This window comes from Chelonia mydas, chromosome 6, assembly GCF_015237465.2.
Source record: "Chelonia mydas isolate rCheMyd1 chromosome 6, rCheMyd1.pri.v2, whole genome shotgun sequence".
NCBI classification, from domain to species: Eukaryota; Metazoa; Chordata; order Testudines; family Cheloniidae; genus Chelonia; species Chelonia mydas.
In genome coordinates this window covers 76,824,742-76,840,910 of record NC_051246.2, presented here as the reverse complement: position 1 = coordinate 76,840,910, position 16,169 = coordinate 76,824,742, and the positions used below count along the sequence as shown (strand labels likewise).

Here is a 16,169-nt window from a genome sequence, read left to right as displayed (position 1 = left end):
GTTTTTGAAGTTTTTTTGTTGAAGAATTGCCACTTTAAAGTCTGTTATTGAGTGTCCAGGGAGACTGAAGTGTTCTCCTACTGGTTTTTGAATGTTATAATTCTTTATGTCTGATTCGTGTCCATTTATTCTTTTGCATAGCGACTGTCTAGTTTGGCCAATGTACATGGCAGCGGAACATTGCTGACACATGATGGCATATATCACATTGGTAGATATGCAGGTGAACGAGTTCCTGATGGTGTGGTTGATTGTGGTCAGGTCCTATGATGGTGTCCCTTGAATAGATGTGCGGACAGAGCTGGCAATGGGGTCTGTTGCAGGGACTGGTTCCTGGGTTAGTGTTTTTGTTGTGTGGTGTGTAGTTGCTGGTGAGTATTTGCTTCAGTCTTTAATTACAAGAGCAGATACTATTTTTCTACAGGAACCCGGACTCATTCAGTGCACAGAATAGACAGTGCTCACATAATGGGTAACTATTCAATATATTGGTTTCTCCTTGTTGTTCAGTATGTGGCCTCACACCTTATTTACTGTACACTGTACACTATTCAAATCCTGCTTGGAAGACAGAACCGTTCATTTCCTCATAGGCTTTTCTATGGTGCTCATCACTATGGTATCTGAGTGCATCCTGAACATTAATTAATTTATATTCACAACGTCCCTGTAAGGTGAGTGTGGCACTCTGTAGCTCAAAGCAACACCCTTGAACCCCCGTATTCACCACTGTCATATAATTATGATACGGTTTGTACAAAATATGCCTTGTGAGGCATCATTCTGAAAGTCTTGATCTGTTGAACATTAATATCCTGTTGGATTGTATGTGCTATTGTATCTGAAGTTATGAAGATTTGCTATGTGTGTTTTACTGAAATATGCTGTGAAGTCGGGAACAGCCACAACCAGCCTATCAGATACAACAATGGAGTAGCCAGATGCACTGATGGCCCATTAAAGCGTAACCACACTCCCAATGATTATCCCAGAAAAAAACTTCGCAGAGAAAGCAAGAAGACGACAAAGTAGACCTCCACTTCAGAAGCATACATCTTTCCAGCAAACTCAAAGAAACTATAAAGAGGGAAAGTGACATCATGACTTGGCCTCACTCCCCGACAACTCAACACCTGGAAACACATCTGGAGGACAAAGATTTTGAAATGGGGAGAGTGGTCCCGGGCTGGCGGAGAGTTCCAGCCTCTGTATTGAAGTTCTGTGACCTGTTTGTACCATCTACTAGTGTGAGACAAGGCTTGATTCAAATCCTGGTTAGTTTATAGAACTCAGACTGCGAATTTATTTTATTTCTTGGATAACCAACTTTGATCTCTATGCTTACTACTTATAATCACCCTATTCTGAAAATAGTCCTGACAGACAGTAAAACGTAGGAATCTTTTGTTAGATGTGTGAATTGCTATATGGAAATATGCGTCCTGAAGTTTAAGGACTGAGAACCAATCCCCTTGGGCTAGTATCAGAATTATTGCTGCAGGTGTCACTGTTCTGAATTTTTGTGCCTTCACAAAGGTGTTGAGTAGCCTTAAATTTAGGATGAGTCTCCAACCACTGTTCTTTTTTTTTTTTTTTTTTTGGAACCAGGAAATACCTGGAATAAAACACTTTCCCTCTGTGATGCATGGGAACCGGTTGTATAGTACTCCAAAGTAGAAGACAGTCTAATTTCCTGCCATAGCAGGTTCTCGTGAGAGCAGTCCCTGAAGAGGGCAGGGTAGGGGGGTTGGCAGGTGGAAGAGAAGTGAAGTGGATGGAGTACCCTATGGAGATTATCTCCAAAACCCATTTGTCCATAGGGATAGACTCCCAAGCCCGCTAGAAGTGATAAAGGTGGTCTCTGAAGGGAGGAAGGCAGATGAAATGCTGCAGTTGGTATGAAAGATGATGGGAGCTCAGGACTGCGACCATCCCATCAAAATTGGTGCTTTGGGGTAGAAGGTTGTGAGGACAAAGGTTAGGAAGTGGGTGGCTTTCTTCTCTAGAACCTCTGTTACTTGTTTTGAGGTTCATATGATCTCTGGGAATCCAAGAATTGGGTTGGACGGGATCTCTGTGCTGTCTTTAACCTACTTAACTTTCTCTTTGGGGTAGGTATATAGATCCCCAGAGACAGTAAAGTGGGCCTGGAAACAGTTTCGTGCCATCAAAAGGAAGGTCTTTGACCATATTCTGGACCTCCTTAAGAAATCCTGACAGCTTAAGTCAGGAGGCCTCTCCTCAAAACTACTACCATAGAAATTGAATGAGCAGAGTCAGCAGTGTCAAGAGAGGCCAGTAGAGATGTTCTGGGGAGCAGCTGGCCTTCTGCAATAATTGCCTGGAATTGTCCCCTCTGTTCTGCTGGTAGATGCTCAATAAAGGAGTTCATATTGGTATAATTTGTACTTCGCCATTAATGCCTCATAGCCCTGACTGTGTTTCTCATTTTCTGGGTGCCCAACTTGAAACCCTGATTTGCAGAAATGCTCAGCACTCAGCGCTGCAAGTGACGTCAGTGGGAGCTGTGCTTTGAACATATTAAATCCTATATAATGCTAAGTACTCTGAAAAATCAGGTCCTCGGCATGTCAAATTGGGCACCCAAAATTAATGGATAACTAATTTATTTTTTTCTTTAATTAGTATCCCTGTGGGTGCTACACTCTAGGTGCACTTGCGCCCCATGTGCCTTTGATCAGATATATCTCATAGCAGTGTCTGTTCAGCCCGTGCATGCATGCTACTCAGTCTCCTGCTCCATGCTGTTGTTATATAGCACTGTGTTGGTGAACCACCCTCAGTTCCTTCTCAACCCCCTTGGCCTGAGACAGAGCCTTTCTACAAAGCAGCTTGGAGGTTCCTTCTCCCCCTGCTCTGCTAGTTCTGCTCAAATGAGTGCCTAAAAATAGTAGCATGGCCATGGCAACACAGGTGGGGGCCTGAGTATAGATGCAGCAGTATGGGCAGGATTGTACTCACGCAGTCTTTGCACACGTGCAATGATTTATCAGTCTTGTCATTACCCTCCAAGGGGAGGTCCTCAGAAGTGGTTTGGATCACTTGGGGGAAATCAGAGACCTGTAGCCACGAAGCCCTTCTCATGATTATCGAGGCAGCCATGGAGAGTGCTGTTGTGTCAGCTGCATCAAGAGATGCCTGGAGGAAAGTTCATGCAACTGGTTTTTCCTCATCCCCAATGTCCTGGAACTGATATCTGCATTCATGACAGAGCTTGGAGAGGAACAAATAAATGTTTCTCAGCCCTCTTTGGGGTCAGGGCACAGGACACAGGTGATTGCTAGACCAATCTGGCAGGTTCCATGATAGCCTTGTTAATCAGGAGTACCACTTTAGATAGAGCCAAAGCCTTCTAGGACCTTGAGGGTGGAATTCTGGACCGTCTCCTAAGGAATCTGGAGCATGTCTTCAATTCTGAAAATTGTCTGGAGATGAGGGAGAAGATGGTGATACTGCCTCATCTGGAAAGGGTGAGGAGAGTATTGCTGGTGGATTCACAACACTGATTGATATTCCTTCATCAGCTGCTCCTGAGGAGACTGTGCTTCTTCACCCAGTGATGACCATTTCAGGGAGTGGAACTCAGGGTCCTCATGACTCAACTGCCCAGAAGTATTAACCCTGGGGCTCCTATAAGGTCAATGCAATGGAGGGAAATGGAGTTGGCCCCAGTGTTGGCTACCATTGGTCTCTGGGCCAGAACTGATGATAATGAGGAAAGGGAGGTTGAGTGGATCTGGAAGGCCTGTCTGGACTGATAATTGTAATTGGAGTGACCATCAGTACTGGCTTGTGTTTGTCTGATGAATAGGCCTCCTCATGTTCTATCCATGGGACTGGAGGGTACCATGGGAGCTGATTACATCAGATAGAAAGTAGGAGCAGGTGGCCTGGAAAGAGACTGAAGTTGAGCCTCCAGTTCCCAGCTATGCTCCCGCACCAGCAACTGTGGGGTAGACAGAGTGGGACCTCCCACAACAATATCAGCTCTGCAAAAATCAGGGATTCCAGGTCCACATACATAGCCAAGTTCCCCAGGACAGCGTACTGGGACCAGCCTCAGGTGAACTGTCTGGTCTTCTGGGCTTTGTTAGGACTGTTTGTCCTGTTTTAGAGGTGGAAGGTCTGTGCGTAGGCAGTGCTATCAGAGCAGGGGGAGAACGATCCCTCCTGTCCTTATGAGGCTCAGGCACTGGTGGTGGTCTATCCAGGCACAGATTCAGGACACTGTGAGCTCCTCGTACCATCAATGTCTTCTTTGTACAGGCTCTGGCTGTATCGATTCTGGACACAGTATCTGGCAGTGCCAGAGGAAGGGGAGAAGCGGACATTTTGGAAAAGGAACTGGGGTTGGAGTGGTCAGTTCATGACATGTTTTATGCACTCAGATGGAAGCATAAGGAGGCATGGAACAATGTACATTGCTATAGAATAATTTCCAGTCCCAAGCGCATGGAGGGCACATATGCACCCACAGTGAATAACCACAGAGACCAGCACACAAAGAAGAAGTTTGGTTTACCTGACTTGCCCAGCATTACACAGGAACTCTGTGGCAGAGGCAGAGATAGAATCCAGTTATTTAGGATGACATTCAACTGTCTTAACAATGAGACTGTCTCCTCTCTCCCATCTCATTCATTACACATCTTCCAACTTTTGCAACAAAAGAGGCAGAGGTCCTACAGACAACTGCTTTCTTCACTACACAACTCTGATTCATTCCCAGAGCAAGGTGGGAAGAATAACATGGGATCATATCATTAAAGACTGTTTCATAAAACATACATGGAAGGGGGCTAAATGAATGGCTTTGGCTTTTGAGAAACAAACAAAATAAATGTTCAAAATTTTTCAAAAAATTCAATATTTTAAATTTTGAAAAGTAACTTTAGACCAACTATTTTTGCTAAATGTTTTCAGTTTCAGTCAAAATGGTAGCTTAAATTGAAAAATGTTTCAAGAGTTTCTTTTTTAACCAATTCTACTAATTTGCTATTGTTTTTGCAAAAAATCAAGGTCAATTTAATCTGTAAAGTTATCAATAACTATCCATATCTACTTGTACCTGAATGAATTAAATAACACCACTGAAAAACCTACAAATTGCCCCCTTTTCTTATTCTGGATCTTCTTTCTCTTCATAGAGGTCTCCAATCAATCATACAATTCTGAACATTTTAATTTTTTTCTTAAATTACACGTTAATTATTCATCTAAAATAGTCTTCCAAATACTCCAGACACAAAACAACACCACCTTGTAATCCACAGCCATAACAACAATACATCTTGTTCTAGATGATTTTATTGTTCATGAGCACTTGAAAAAGGAATTAGGGAAGTAACACAAGGAATCACTTAAAAAGATGAAAACATCTTTTTAGATGAACTCGTCAGCTTCTGTAGTTAAGACTCAAAATCTATCTTTCTGAAGTCTGCACAAAAGTTTATTTTTTAATCAGAATATTAGGTGCTATACTCTATGATACTGTGGGATTCTCAAGCCCACACTAGTAAAGCATGCATTGAGACAAGCAGGAGGTAAATGTTTGACTAGATACATATGACTGATGGGTTATTTTATAAAGGGGCCTGGGGTCTTGGGAGGGTGGGAAGGGGAATGAAAAAAGAAGAACTAATAGTTCTACATAAATCCACAATAAGCCTTCCATTACCATCAAGTAACACACCACACTGTCGTTAAGTAAAATAACTCCCTGTTGGATTGCAAGGAGCCCACCATGATTGATCCATTGGAGCTAGCCACCAGACATTTGGGATTTCAGAGAGACAATGAAAAACACAAGAATATACAAGGGGATCAAACTGTCTGTAAGATTTTCAAGTGGTACTGTGGCCTGGTAACTAGCCATTTATCAGAGACTCATGGAACCTTATGTAAGAAAAGCTTTAATTCTAGGATTTCAGTTAACTGCTAAAATCTGATTTTTTTTGTATTTTAAAAGTGATTAATTGACAACAAGATTAGTGTTACTGATAAAGTGTTTTGAAAATTGTATGTACATATACAAGGAATTTTTTTTCCAAAAGATACACTGTAATTTCACTACAAGTTACTGGGCTCAATGCAGGAATTACTGTGTAAAATTACATGGCCTGTGTTACGCAAGCAATCAGATTAGATGATGATAATGGTCTATTCTGCACTGTGTGCAGTAGTATTTGGACAACATGAATATGACTGGCAATATTGGGCATAACAATAATGAAGATAAATTACAGTATATCATAGGTTTAGACCCAAATCACTGAAGAAATCAAACTAAATATTTTCATTTTAACTCACACATCTACAACTAAGTGTAGGTCATTTATGGTTAGACTCGTCTAAGGCCTGTTTTTCTAGCCAATTAAGCAGTACAGAGTAGTGCCAAGTAACTACATTTCCACTGTACTATAAACACTGCGTTACTCTGAAGCAATTTAACAATCCAAAATCTCAGAGAGATGAGGTGTGGAGCATGCTTTCAGAAATCTTAAAAGAGCAACACTCCGATGCGGAAACTACAGAACCTGAACGACCAAAAAGGAAAATCAACCTTCTGCTGGTGGCATCTGACTCAGATGATGAAAATGAACATACGTTGGTTCACACTGCTTTGGATAGTTATCGAGCAGAACTTGTCACCAGCATGGACGCATGTCCTCTGGAATGGTGGTTGAAGCATGAAGGGACATATGAATCTTTAGAGCATCTGGCATGTAAATATCTTGTGACACCTGTTACAAAGTGCCATGAAAACATCTATTCTCACTTTCAGGTGACACTGTAAACAAGAAGCGAGCAGCATTATCTCCTGCAAATGTAAACAAACTTGTTTGTCTGAGCGATTGGCTAAAAAAGACGTAGGACTGGGAGGACTTGCAGGCTCTGCAGTTTTACATTGTTTTATTTTTGAATGTAGTTATTTTTTGTACATAATTCTACATTTGTAAGTTCAACTTTCATGATAAAGAGATTGCACTACAGTACTTGTATTAGGTGAATTGAAAAATACTATCTCTTTTGGGGTTTTTTTACAGTGCAAATACTTGTAATAAAAAATAAATATAAAGTGAGCACTGTGCACTTTGTTAGAATTGAAATCAATACATTTGAAAATGTAGTAAACATCCAAAAATATTTAAATAAATGATATTCTGTTACTGTTTAACGGTGCGATTAATCACGATTAATTTTTTTAATAGTGCGATTAATTGCGTTTAAATTTTTTAATTGCTTGACAGCCCTAGTTTTTACCTTTTTTATTCTGGTGGGTGACTTCCAAAGTTCATCTCTTATCTGCTTCTTCAAGTGAGGTTTTTTTTCGTATTTTCACCCTAGTTTTTCATGTCATTTATATTTTTACACTCTATTTGTTTCAGTAATCTCAGTAAACCCTATTCTATATTTTTAAAAATAAAAGTCTACATTGAAATGCAAATGAAGAATCATTCATACATCCAGATAAACAAGGGACCATATAGTGTGTGAAAAAATAGATAAGGTTTCCCACAAAAAGTGGGCACCATTTCATTTGCCACCCATACTGTATGTATGTAATCCTACTAGAAATTAAGTTCTGGACAAAGAGTAAAGAAAAAATATAGTAAAGGACTACTGTATTAGCCATAACAAATTAGGATTCAGTTTTTGTTTTACCAAAAGGGGTAGGTGAGGAAGTGAACAGGAATATGTATTTGCTCTTCAGAACAGATGACTAATGCTCTCCATATTGTGGTCTAGCATACCTGAAATTCAGGGATGTTGCATATATAAGTTGGAATAGGAAATACAAATAAATGTAAAAAAATGTGTCTAATTTCTTCATAAAGCCTGTGTTTATAGCATTATGTTCAAGAGACTTTTAAAGTCTGTATTTTCCAACTAGATAGTGAAATGTTTTCTTATGGATCAAATTCAGTGAAATGTAGAATAAACCTCCCCTTTCAATCTTTGACTATGCAAAAGCAAATTTAGAAAGTGGGTATCAGGAATTTGCACTATTGTACTAATTGGATTTACTTCTAAATCTGAGTACTGAATACCACCATTCATACTCTAAAGATTTATGAAGTAAAATATGATAGGAAGAATTTTTCTCATACGAACAGGTATGTTCAGGTTAAATAATAAAAGTAAACATGTAAAAACCCAAATAGTTCAATATCCTGAAAATGCATTTATATAGACAACAAAATCAACACATTAACACATTATTTGGAGTTTTATAAATGTTAAGTGCTATTTATAACTAGATTAATTATCGTGTTAAGACAAATAATTTCTGAAAAAAAATGTTTTAAATATCTGGAGGTTGTGAAACTTCTTTGTTTTTCTAATTATGTATGATAAAGGCAAAGATTATATCCAAGGTGCCCTCTTGTGGCTCAAGCCAGGGAAACTCAACTGAGCTTATGTCATATAATATATAAAAATGTATTGTTATGAGACTTCTGCAGTAACAAAACAATGTCAATCACTTCATGGACTAACACTTTCTTCTTTGTCAGGTTCCTAATTTTACTTTAAGATCATATTTCTGTGTCCATTTTTTAAAGTGTGAGTAACAAATAAGATAATATGGCAACTGTGAATGTATCTGAAAGTGTCTAGTGGCACTGTCACTTTAACCGTACTGGGCCTTTTAGGATAAATACAAGCGGCATGGATTTATCATCATTCTTTTGTAAGATCCCTTCACCAGCTCACACGGCTGCAGATCTTATGCTTGCAATGACATTAAATCTTCCAAGATTAAACATAAACTTGAATTTGGATAGCTAGCTAAGGATGAAAAAGCAAATACCTATTCAGCTATTTTGCTTTAAAATACAATTACTTATAATTTGTATGTCTATGTATACTCTAATCAAGAGCAAAATAGTCTGTATAGAGCCTGGGTTCTAATGTGAGAGTTAAACCTACATCCTTATGGCCCAGAATCAAGAAGGCCGTCTACACACACCGTTTGTTAATTGTAGTCCATAGACCACTGGTTGTCTGCAGAGATGTTGCTGGTTACCCATAGGGAGATAACAGATCACTTATTGCTGGTTCCTACTTGCAAAGAAAAGGCTGAACAACCATAGAAGTAACCAAAAATGAGGCAGAGCCATCCTAGGTGCCCTCACTAACGGCTACCACTATGTAACAGTAGGAGAGGAAACCGGAACTGCATTCAGGGACTGCAGCAATCAGTAGGATTGGAGCCGTCAGCCAACAGCAAGAACTACCATCAGGAGAGGAGCCAGGGCTTCCAAAATGACTAGTGTAAGAGGAACATTCAGGGGACCAGGCATGAAGAGAACTAGGCAGCATGTGCAAGTGAGTGGAGGGTAATGGGTGGGGCCAGCCTTAGGCATTTTCCCTGCCAGACTGGAAAATGTTTTTGGTGTATTGGAGCAAAACAAAACAAAACAAAACAAAAACAGAATAAAGAAAGAAACAAGCTTCACAGGCAGTCAATCAGTGGAGAGGGAAAAAACCCAAATGAAAAATGGCCAAGTCCGACACTGGTACTGCTTCCTTGCTTGCCCCTAAAATTGGTCTTGAAAATGCAACCAAAATGGCAGAGGAGCATGCACACGAGACCAAGCAAAGAGAATGGAAGAAGGGAATGAAACAAAGAGAAAAATTAAGTAGCGTTATTAACTTTTCTCAAACGGAACATCAAGCCCTGCTTAGCAAATAAATAGAGGAAATGATTTAAAATATTTTGCTTTAAATTATAAATATATTTGAAGTGTACACCTACACACACACACAATACTCAAGGCCCTTCGTTTTCAGTTTTTATTTTGTTTAAAATTTCCTGGGAACATGTCAGTGTTTGTTATAAATTTTTTAAAATAGCTGAAAAATCAATGGAAAAATTAACTTTATAGTTTTCTGGGTAAATATTGGGGTTAATATTAGGATATGGAAGGACAGAAAAAAGCAACAAATAGAGAAAAGTAAGAGTATTAAAAGTAAAAGCAGTTTAATGCTGTGGTTTATTTAGTGAACTGTACATTAACAATATGTACATATATGTACACACAGGAGTGTGTGTGTATGTATATCTTCCACTACATTGCCTTATTTTAATAGACAGCCTCACATTTACACTTAGACTAAATTATGATTAACATAAACACATCTATCTAATCTAATGTGTTGGATTTTTTGTAACAATCAATATTTCTATGTATCTGGGTGGACCAAAATTTGCATGAAAATCAGCAAGAACCAAATAATAGCATTTCTAAAACCTGGGAATTCTTCAGTAAAAACAAAAAGGACCTTAATATTACTGTTGGTATGGACTCAAACATTTGTGTGATGTGAAGCACGCTCATTCTTTTATGCCTTACATTTTCACCAAAGTTACATCTTCTTTCAATACTTTGTTTTTGAGCTTTTATTTTAAATATGCACAAACATGTTAGGATGAAGGAATGCAAGTTGTCCTTTGTAAAAACAGCAACGTGTAGATGGTGCACAGTGGTTTGACAATTCACTTATAAACAAAACAGAAAATCCATCTATTACACACTAACATAATAAAATTCTTGTTTTCATATATTCACGTTTTGTTGGCAGTTTCTATTTAACAGAATGTAAATCACTGTTTTTTTAAAACACAGAAACATGAACACACTCAATAAAGAGAATGTTATTATGAAAAAAATGTGTACCTTTTTGGCTTTTGTTTTCTTTTCATAAGACTCTGATAAGCGTTTTCTTTTTTCCTGAACTGCATCTTTGGAAAATAAATATTCAAATTCACTAGTATCAACTATGTCAGGTTCTTCTAATGAGTCCCATAAAGTTGGTACAGATATTTTGCTGAAAACAAATAAATAAAATTAAAATTTCACAACAAATATTTACCAAAATATATTTTCCGTGTTAGATTTTAAAACCAGAACAGCATCTGAATACAGCCAACAGACAAATAACTTTTCCTCTTTTCTCTACTAGACTGGGTAAAGTGTCAAAAGAAATTACAAAAGGCAGCACTAAAAAGTACTACAACACTTAAGTACTTATCTAAATTATTCAAGCCTACTGGTGATCAAAAATTACTATTTATTATTTGTACTGCACTAGAATGTTGGGTCACCAATCAAAGATCAGGATAATACCTTGTGAAAACACGCTTTCAAGAGAATTCTCATTTCAGTTAGGGTATGTCTACTGCAGCTGGGAGAGTGCTTGACAGCTTGGATAGACAGATGTGTGCTAACTCTATTTAACTTACCATCGTAAAAATAAAAGTGTACCGGAGGGTAGCATAGGCAGTAGCTCAGGCTAGGCACCTGAGCACAAACCTTCCTGGTCTCCCTGGTTACGTACTTGGGCAATTAGCCCAAGTCACTCCCTATGGTACCCCCAGCTACATTGCTATTTTTAGCACACTAGGTCAAGCAGAGCGAGCATGTGTCTGTCTACCTATGCTGGGAAGCACGTTCCCAGATGCTGTGTAGACATACCCTTATATGAATGGAAATATTGCAACAGCAGCCTTGTGTTATTCTGGTTCATCGGCTTAGAACAAGGGAATGCACTATGCAAATGAAAAGTAATAAAAATAGTTGGCCAAACTTTTCTGAACCTCAAGGAAAAAAGTTTGGATTGAGTTTTGTGTTATTTATCTTATCAGTGGGATTCAGTTCACTTCAGATGAAATGAAAATGGCTACGTGCTTTCTATTCACTATTACTACTAGTTTGAGGAACTGGAATGGGTGTCTATTAGCATTCTGACTTAATACACAGTAAATATACTTAATACACAGTAAATTTTAAAGAGGGAAGATAGTTTTCCTATCCTGCATCCTCCAAGAATGATTTGGTGCGTGCAGAACTCACCCTCATTAGTGTTTAAACACAGGGATGTGTGAGTACAACTCTCCTGGCTTTATCCAAAGTTTGGGAAATCAAATACATAGTGCAACAAATGGAGCACTTCAGTACTGAATTGCTTTAGTTCTGAAACTGCAATACTTAGGGAAAGAAGTAAGTGGGATAAAATTATTCTCAGACTATTCTTAACTTCTATTGATAAGCTTGAAATTCTGAGTCCATTTCTTCCAGCAGGTGTCACTAACAGGCAATGGTATTATTAACAGTCATTAAATGGGTAGAATTGCAGTGGGGAAAAAAACTGTGTAAACATGCACATGGCTGCTGTCACCAAATGATTACTCTGATTAGGTGCAATATGTAACAGAATTTAATATGTATCCGTGCATGAAGGAAGGGGGAGGAATTAGCTAAAAGAATGCAAATTATTATTTTCTATCCATTTGGGATTCATTTACCCTGCCATTGAGTTTCCAGTGGGATTGCCAGTACTTTTGTGATTGGATATCTTTCTAAAAGATACAGTGTAGCTCAAACAGAAGTTATGGGCTTGATGCAGAAATCACTGGATGAGGTTCTATGGCCTGTGCATAGAGAAGGTCAGACTAGATGATAACAAAGGCACTAACATCTATTTCTCATTTAACATCTATAGTCTGGTGGCACCTTAAAGACTAAAGATCATTCATGTGATTTTAAAATTAATAAAACCAAAATATTTTTAAACGTAAATATATTTTTGTCTAATGTGTACTTCAGAAATAAACCTTTTATTTTAAGGTATAAATCAAAGATTAGAGAGTATCCTGTCTGTGTAACTGCACTGATATCCCTACATGCCTGCTCCAAAATCATGCCTGCACTGATATGCACACATGCCTGCATAGATTTTTAAGGCCAGAAGGAACTACAGTGATCATCTAATTTCACCTCCTGCATAACACAGGCATGTAATTTCACCTTAATTCCTGCAACTTCGGGTTGTGCTAGAAATACTTTGTTCCGAATCAGAAGGGAATCCTCCTTTTAGCTAAGTCACTTTGAGTTCTTTGCTACTGTAATTAACCACAAGAAATGTCAGAGAACATACCAGAACTCGAGAGAAATCTTCAGAAAATGAACTCTGAAAAGCAGAATTGTCAGTGTCTCTCTGTCTTTTCACCAAGCAGTGCTGTAAGTAGAGCTGGTCAGGAAAATGCCAATTCATCAAACCTAATTTTTTTCATGGAAACATGTCAGGTTTGATGAACTTTTGACGAACAACCACCTGGCAGGCTGCTGGCAACCCCAGACTTCCAGGATCTGAGAGGCCAGTCTCACCAGGCAGATTGCCTTGGAGTTGTAGCCCTACGTGGACTGCCCCAGGGCTTCCAGACTCCCAGGCCATTTGGCAGCCCAGAGAGCCTTCAAACAATTATGCATATACTTAACTGTACTCCCTTGGACTCCCACGGAACCATTCACAGAAGTTAAATATAAATAACTAGTTGCAGGATTGGGACCATAGAGGACAAAATACTCCCTGCCCTAAAGATCCTGCAATCTAAAATGACAAGACAGGCAACCAATAATACACAAACTCTTTGAAGCAATATTGGATACACATCCTCTGCTTTTTATTTTACCCTGTGCCTATTTGCTATATTTGTCAATGTTGCCTATGAACTACTACTTTTAAACTTTTAAAAATTTTGGTTATATTTTTCCATCTTAAAACCCATTGCTTATTATCTATTGTTGTGCTTTTTAAAGCTTGGGCTATCTTCTGATTTTTTAGAAAACTTTTTTTCCTTTCATATTCCTTTTTTTGGGGGGAGGGGCTCTATCTTTAACATTTCTTGTCTTTTTTTAAAAAAAACAAACCTTAAATACTGTACATGCTCATCCTCATGATACATAAATTATACCTATAAATCCAAATAAAATAACTTTTTACCTGCTGTCTTTGATTTGTATCCTAGTCCAGTACAAAGGCTTCATGGGACAGTTAGGTTCAACGGCAGGTTTGCGAGGACCTTGGTTTGAAGACTGAGTGCTATTGAAAAAGAACCCAGGAGGTGGCGGTGGAAGAGGAGGCCCATTTCCCGGTAGAGGTGGCCCACAGCCAGGCAGGGGTGGTGGACCGGGAGGCCCAAAACCTGGGGGGGGTGGTGGTGGCGGCGGTGGTGGTGGTGGCGGCGGCGGAAGATTTCCACAACCTGAAGGAAATGGCTGTGGCCCAGATCCAAACTGGGATGTCAATGGAGTGGATGCCAAACCTGTTAACAAGGGAGGTGGTGGAGGAACTAAAGCTGGTAGTGAAGGTTCAGGAAGAGGAGGTGGTGGGGGTGGTGTTAGAGATACTAACACTGGTTTCTGTTCACAAGATAAGAGACTTTCTGAAGTCTGTGTACAGTGACATGGTTCCTTATTCTCATTTGGGGCAGAAATACTGCAATTTAAAGTAGAAATATTAAGCTTTTTAGGTACCATTTGGTTATTCTTCACAGGTATATTTTCCTCTTTACTAGGCTTTATGAAGGTTTCTCTGTCAGTTTGTATATATACATTTCTGTACGTCTTTGGTGGATTATCATCTTCAGTGGATACACAGACGTCCTTTGTTTTCTCATTTCTTCTATTTAATTTGTTTTCCAGTTCATTCTTGAGATTTGCAATGGTTTCCTCAAGCTTTGTGTTTGATACAGCATGCTCTCCACGAATATGAAAGATCTGGAGTTCAAACTGAGACTGTGGAAAAACAACAAAAAAGACCATGTAAAAACTGTGTATAATTAGGTATTAGATAAGGATGTGACACACTTTATGCACATATACTGCATACTAAAAGGGAGAAGAATTTTACAGGTCTCTGAGTTCCAAAATTCTTTCGTTCATCTATGAAAATTCCTAGATTTAATTAAATTTAGGAAATGTAAAGGATTTTTCTTCTGTGAAGCACATTTCATGAATAATTACTCAGAATATGTCAAAAATACAGTTTGCTAATTAAGGTCTAGATTGTAACTTGCCTTAATGCAAACATGTAAGACCGCCTCTCTCAGCCCTAAGCAGCGTCAGTGCTTTCAGACTCTTGTATCCAGAACCAGGTTCAGGCAGGAGCACAGTATTTGAACACCAGATGCTCCTTCCTGGGAACAAATAGGTGGGGAAAGGAAAGCACCAGTGCTCCACCTTCCCTATGTGCTATCTCGCAGAGCTGGCGGGGTGTATAGAGGGAAGAAACCTGCAACCTTTCAAGGGCTGAAGTAAATTACCTCCTTTCACCTTCCCTCCACCAGAGCATGGGAGGATATGTGGATCCAAGTAATTCAGTCTAACTGTAAAGGAGTTACCTGCTGCATTAAGAAAAAAATCCTTTGCCTATCCAAAACTTTAGATTCCTTTCTGCATTTCATTCTTTTTAATGGGTGCTTTTGAATTGGCCTTTTTTTTATTTTTCACTTTCATCCATTTGTATTGACTATACATTGTCATTAACATCTATTTCAGCTGGTTTTCTTTTTATGTTCACTAGTATTAATTTTTTGTTCATTGTTTGCTTGTTTGTTGGTTTTATTCTTTGCTGGTTTTATGATAAAATCAGTACTGTACTTTTGGACATTATTCAACAATTTTTTAATATTAAAGAATTAAAATTATTCAATTTATACTATTTACAATGTTTCATTAGAAATATCTGGTTAAAATGGTTTCATATTTCATGTCACATGCATTGTATTTAGTGCTAACTCTCACAGATACACAATATATGCTTAATATACTGAGAAATTAGAGAACAATTTGAACATTATACAACCTCTCAAAAAACTCCCCTTTCCTAAACTCTTTACAGGAAAATTAAAATTCCTTCTCTCTTAAAAAGCAATACTAGAGTATTAAAAGTACTCCCCACTAACAACTGCTCTCTCACAAACATAAAACCCCCACCTTCATGTGTACAATTTTTATTTAAAGATTTAAAATGCCATATTTTTTCAAAAGGCAATTTAATCTACAGCTAGTAAAATCAACCTTTGGACCAAAGAGGGTATTAAAGAGATTTTGTTGTGATAAGTACAAATGACAGGCATTTTAAAAAAATCTAAACAATGAAGAAAAACTAGAATTTCATATTACAAAACTTTGTTTTTTATGCTATGAAATTAAATAGATGTAGAGTGCTACAAACACTTTAAGGCAGTCACCTGTATTATAGTAATGAATGTGATAAAAAATACAAAATGTGTGACCATTCAAACGTCTCTGCGAAGTAATCGGATAGTGATGAGCTTAACAAAAAACAACACCATCAAA

At 38.3% G+C, this 16,169-nt stretch overlaps 1 protein-coding gene across 6 annotated transcripts in view; it reads right to left on the bottom strand.

Moving 5' to 3' along the window:
- The window catches only part of FMN1 (formin 1), a 430,195-nt gene that overhangs the window by 155,225 nt on the left and 258,801 nt on the right, over positions 1–16,169 (bottom strand). For all 6 annotated transcript variants that reach the window (XM_043548088.1, XM_043548089.1, XM_007069366.4 and 3 more), the window contains 2 exons: positions 13,810–14,603; positions 10,704–10,854 (listed from right to left, as the gene is read on the bottom strand). In XM_043548088.1, the coding sequence (XP_043404023.1) occupies positions 10,704–10,854; positions 13,810–14,603 (945 nt within the window). The remainder of the gene's footprint in view (positions 1–10,703; positions 10,855–13,809; positions 14,604–16,169) is intronic.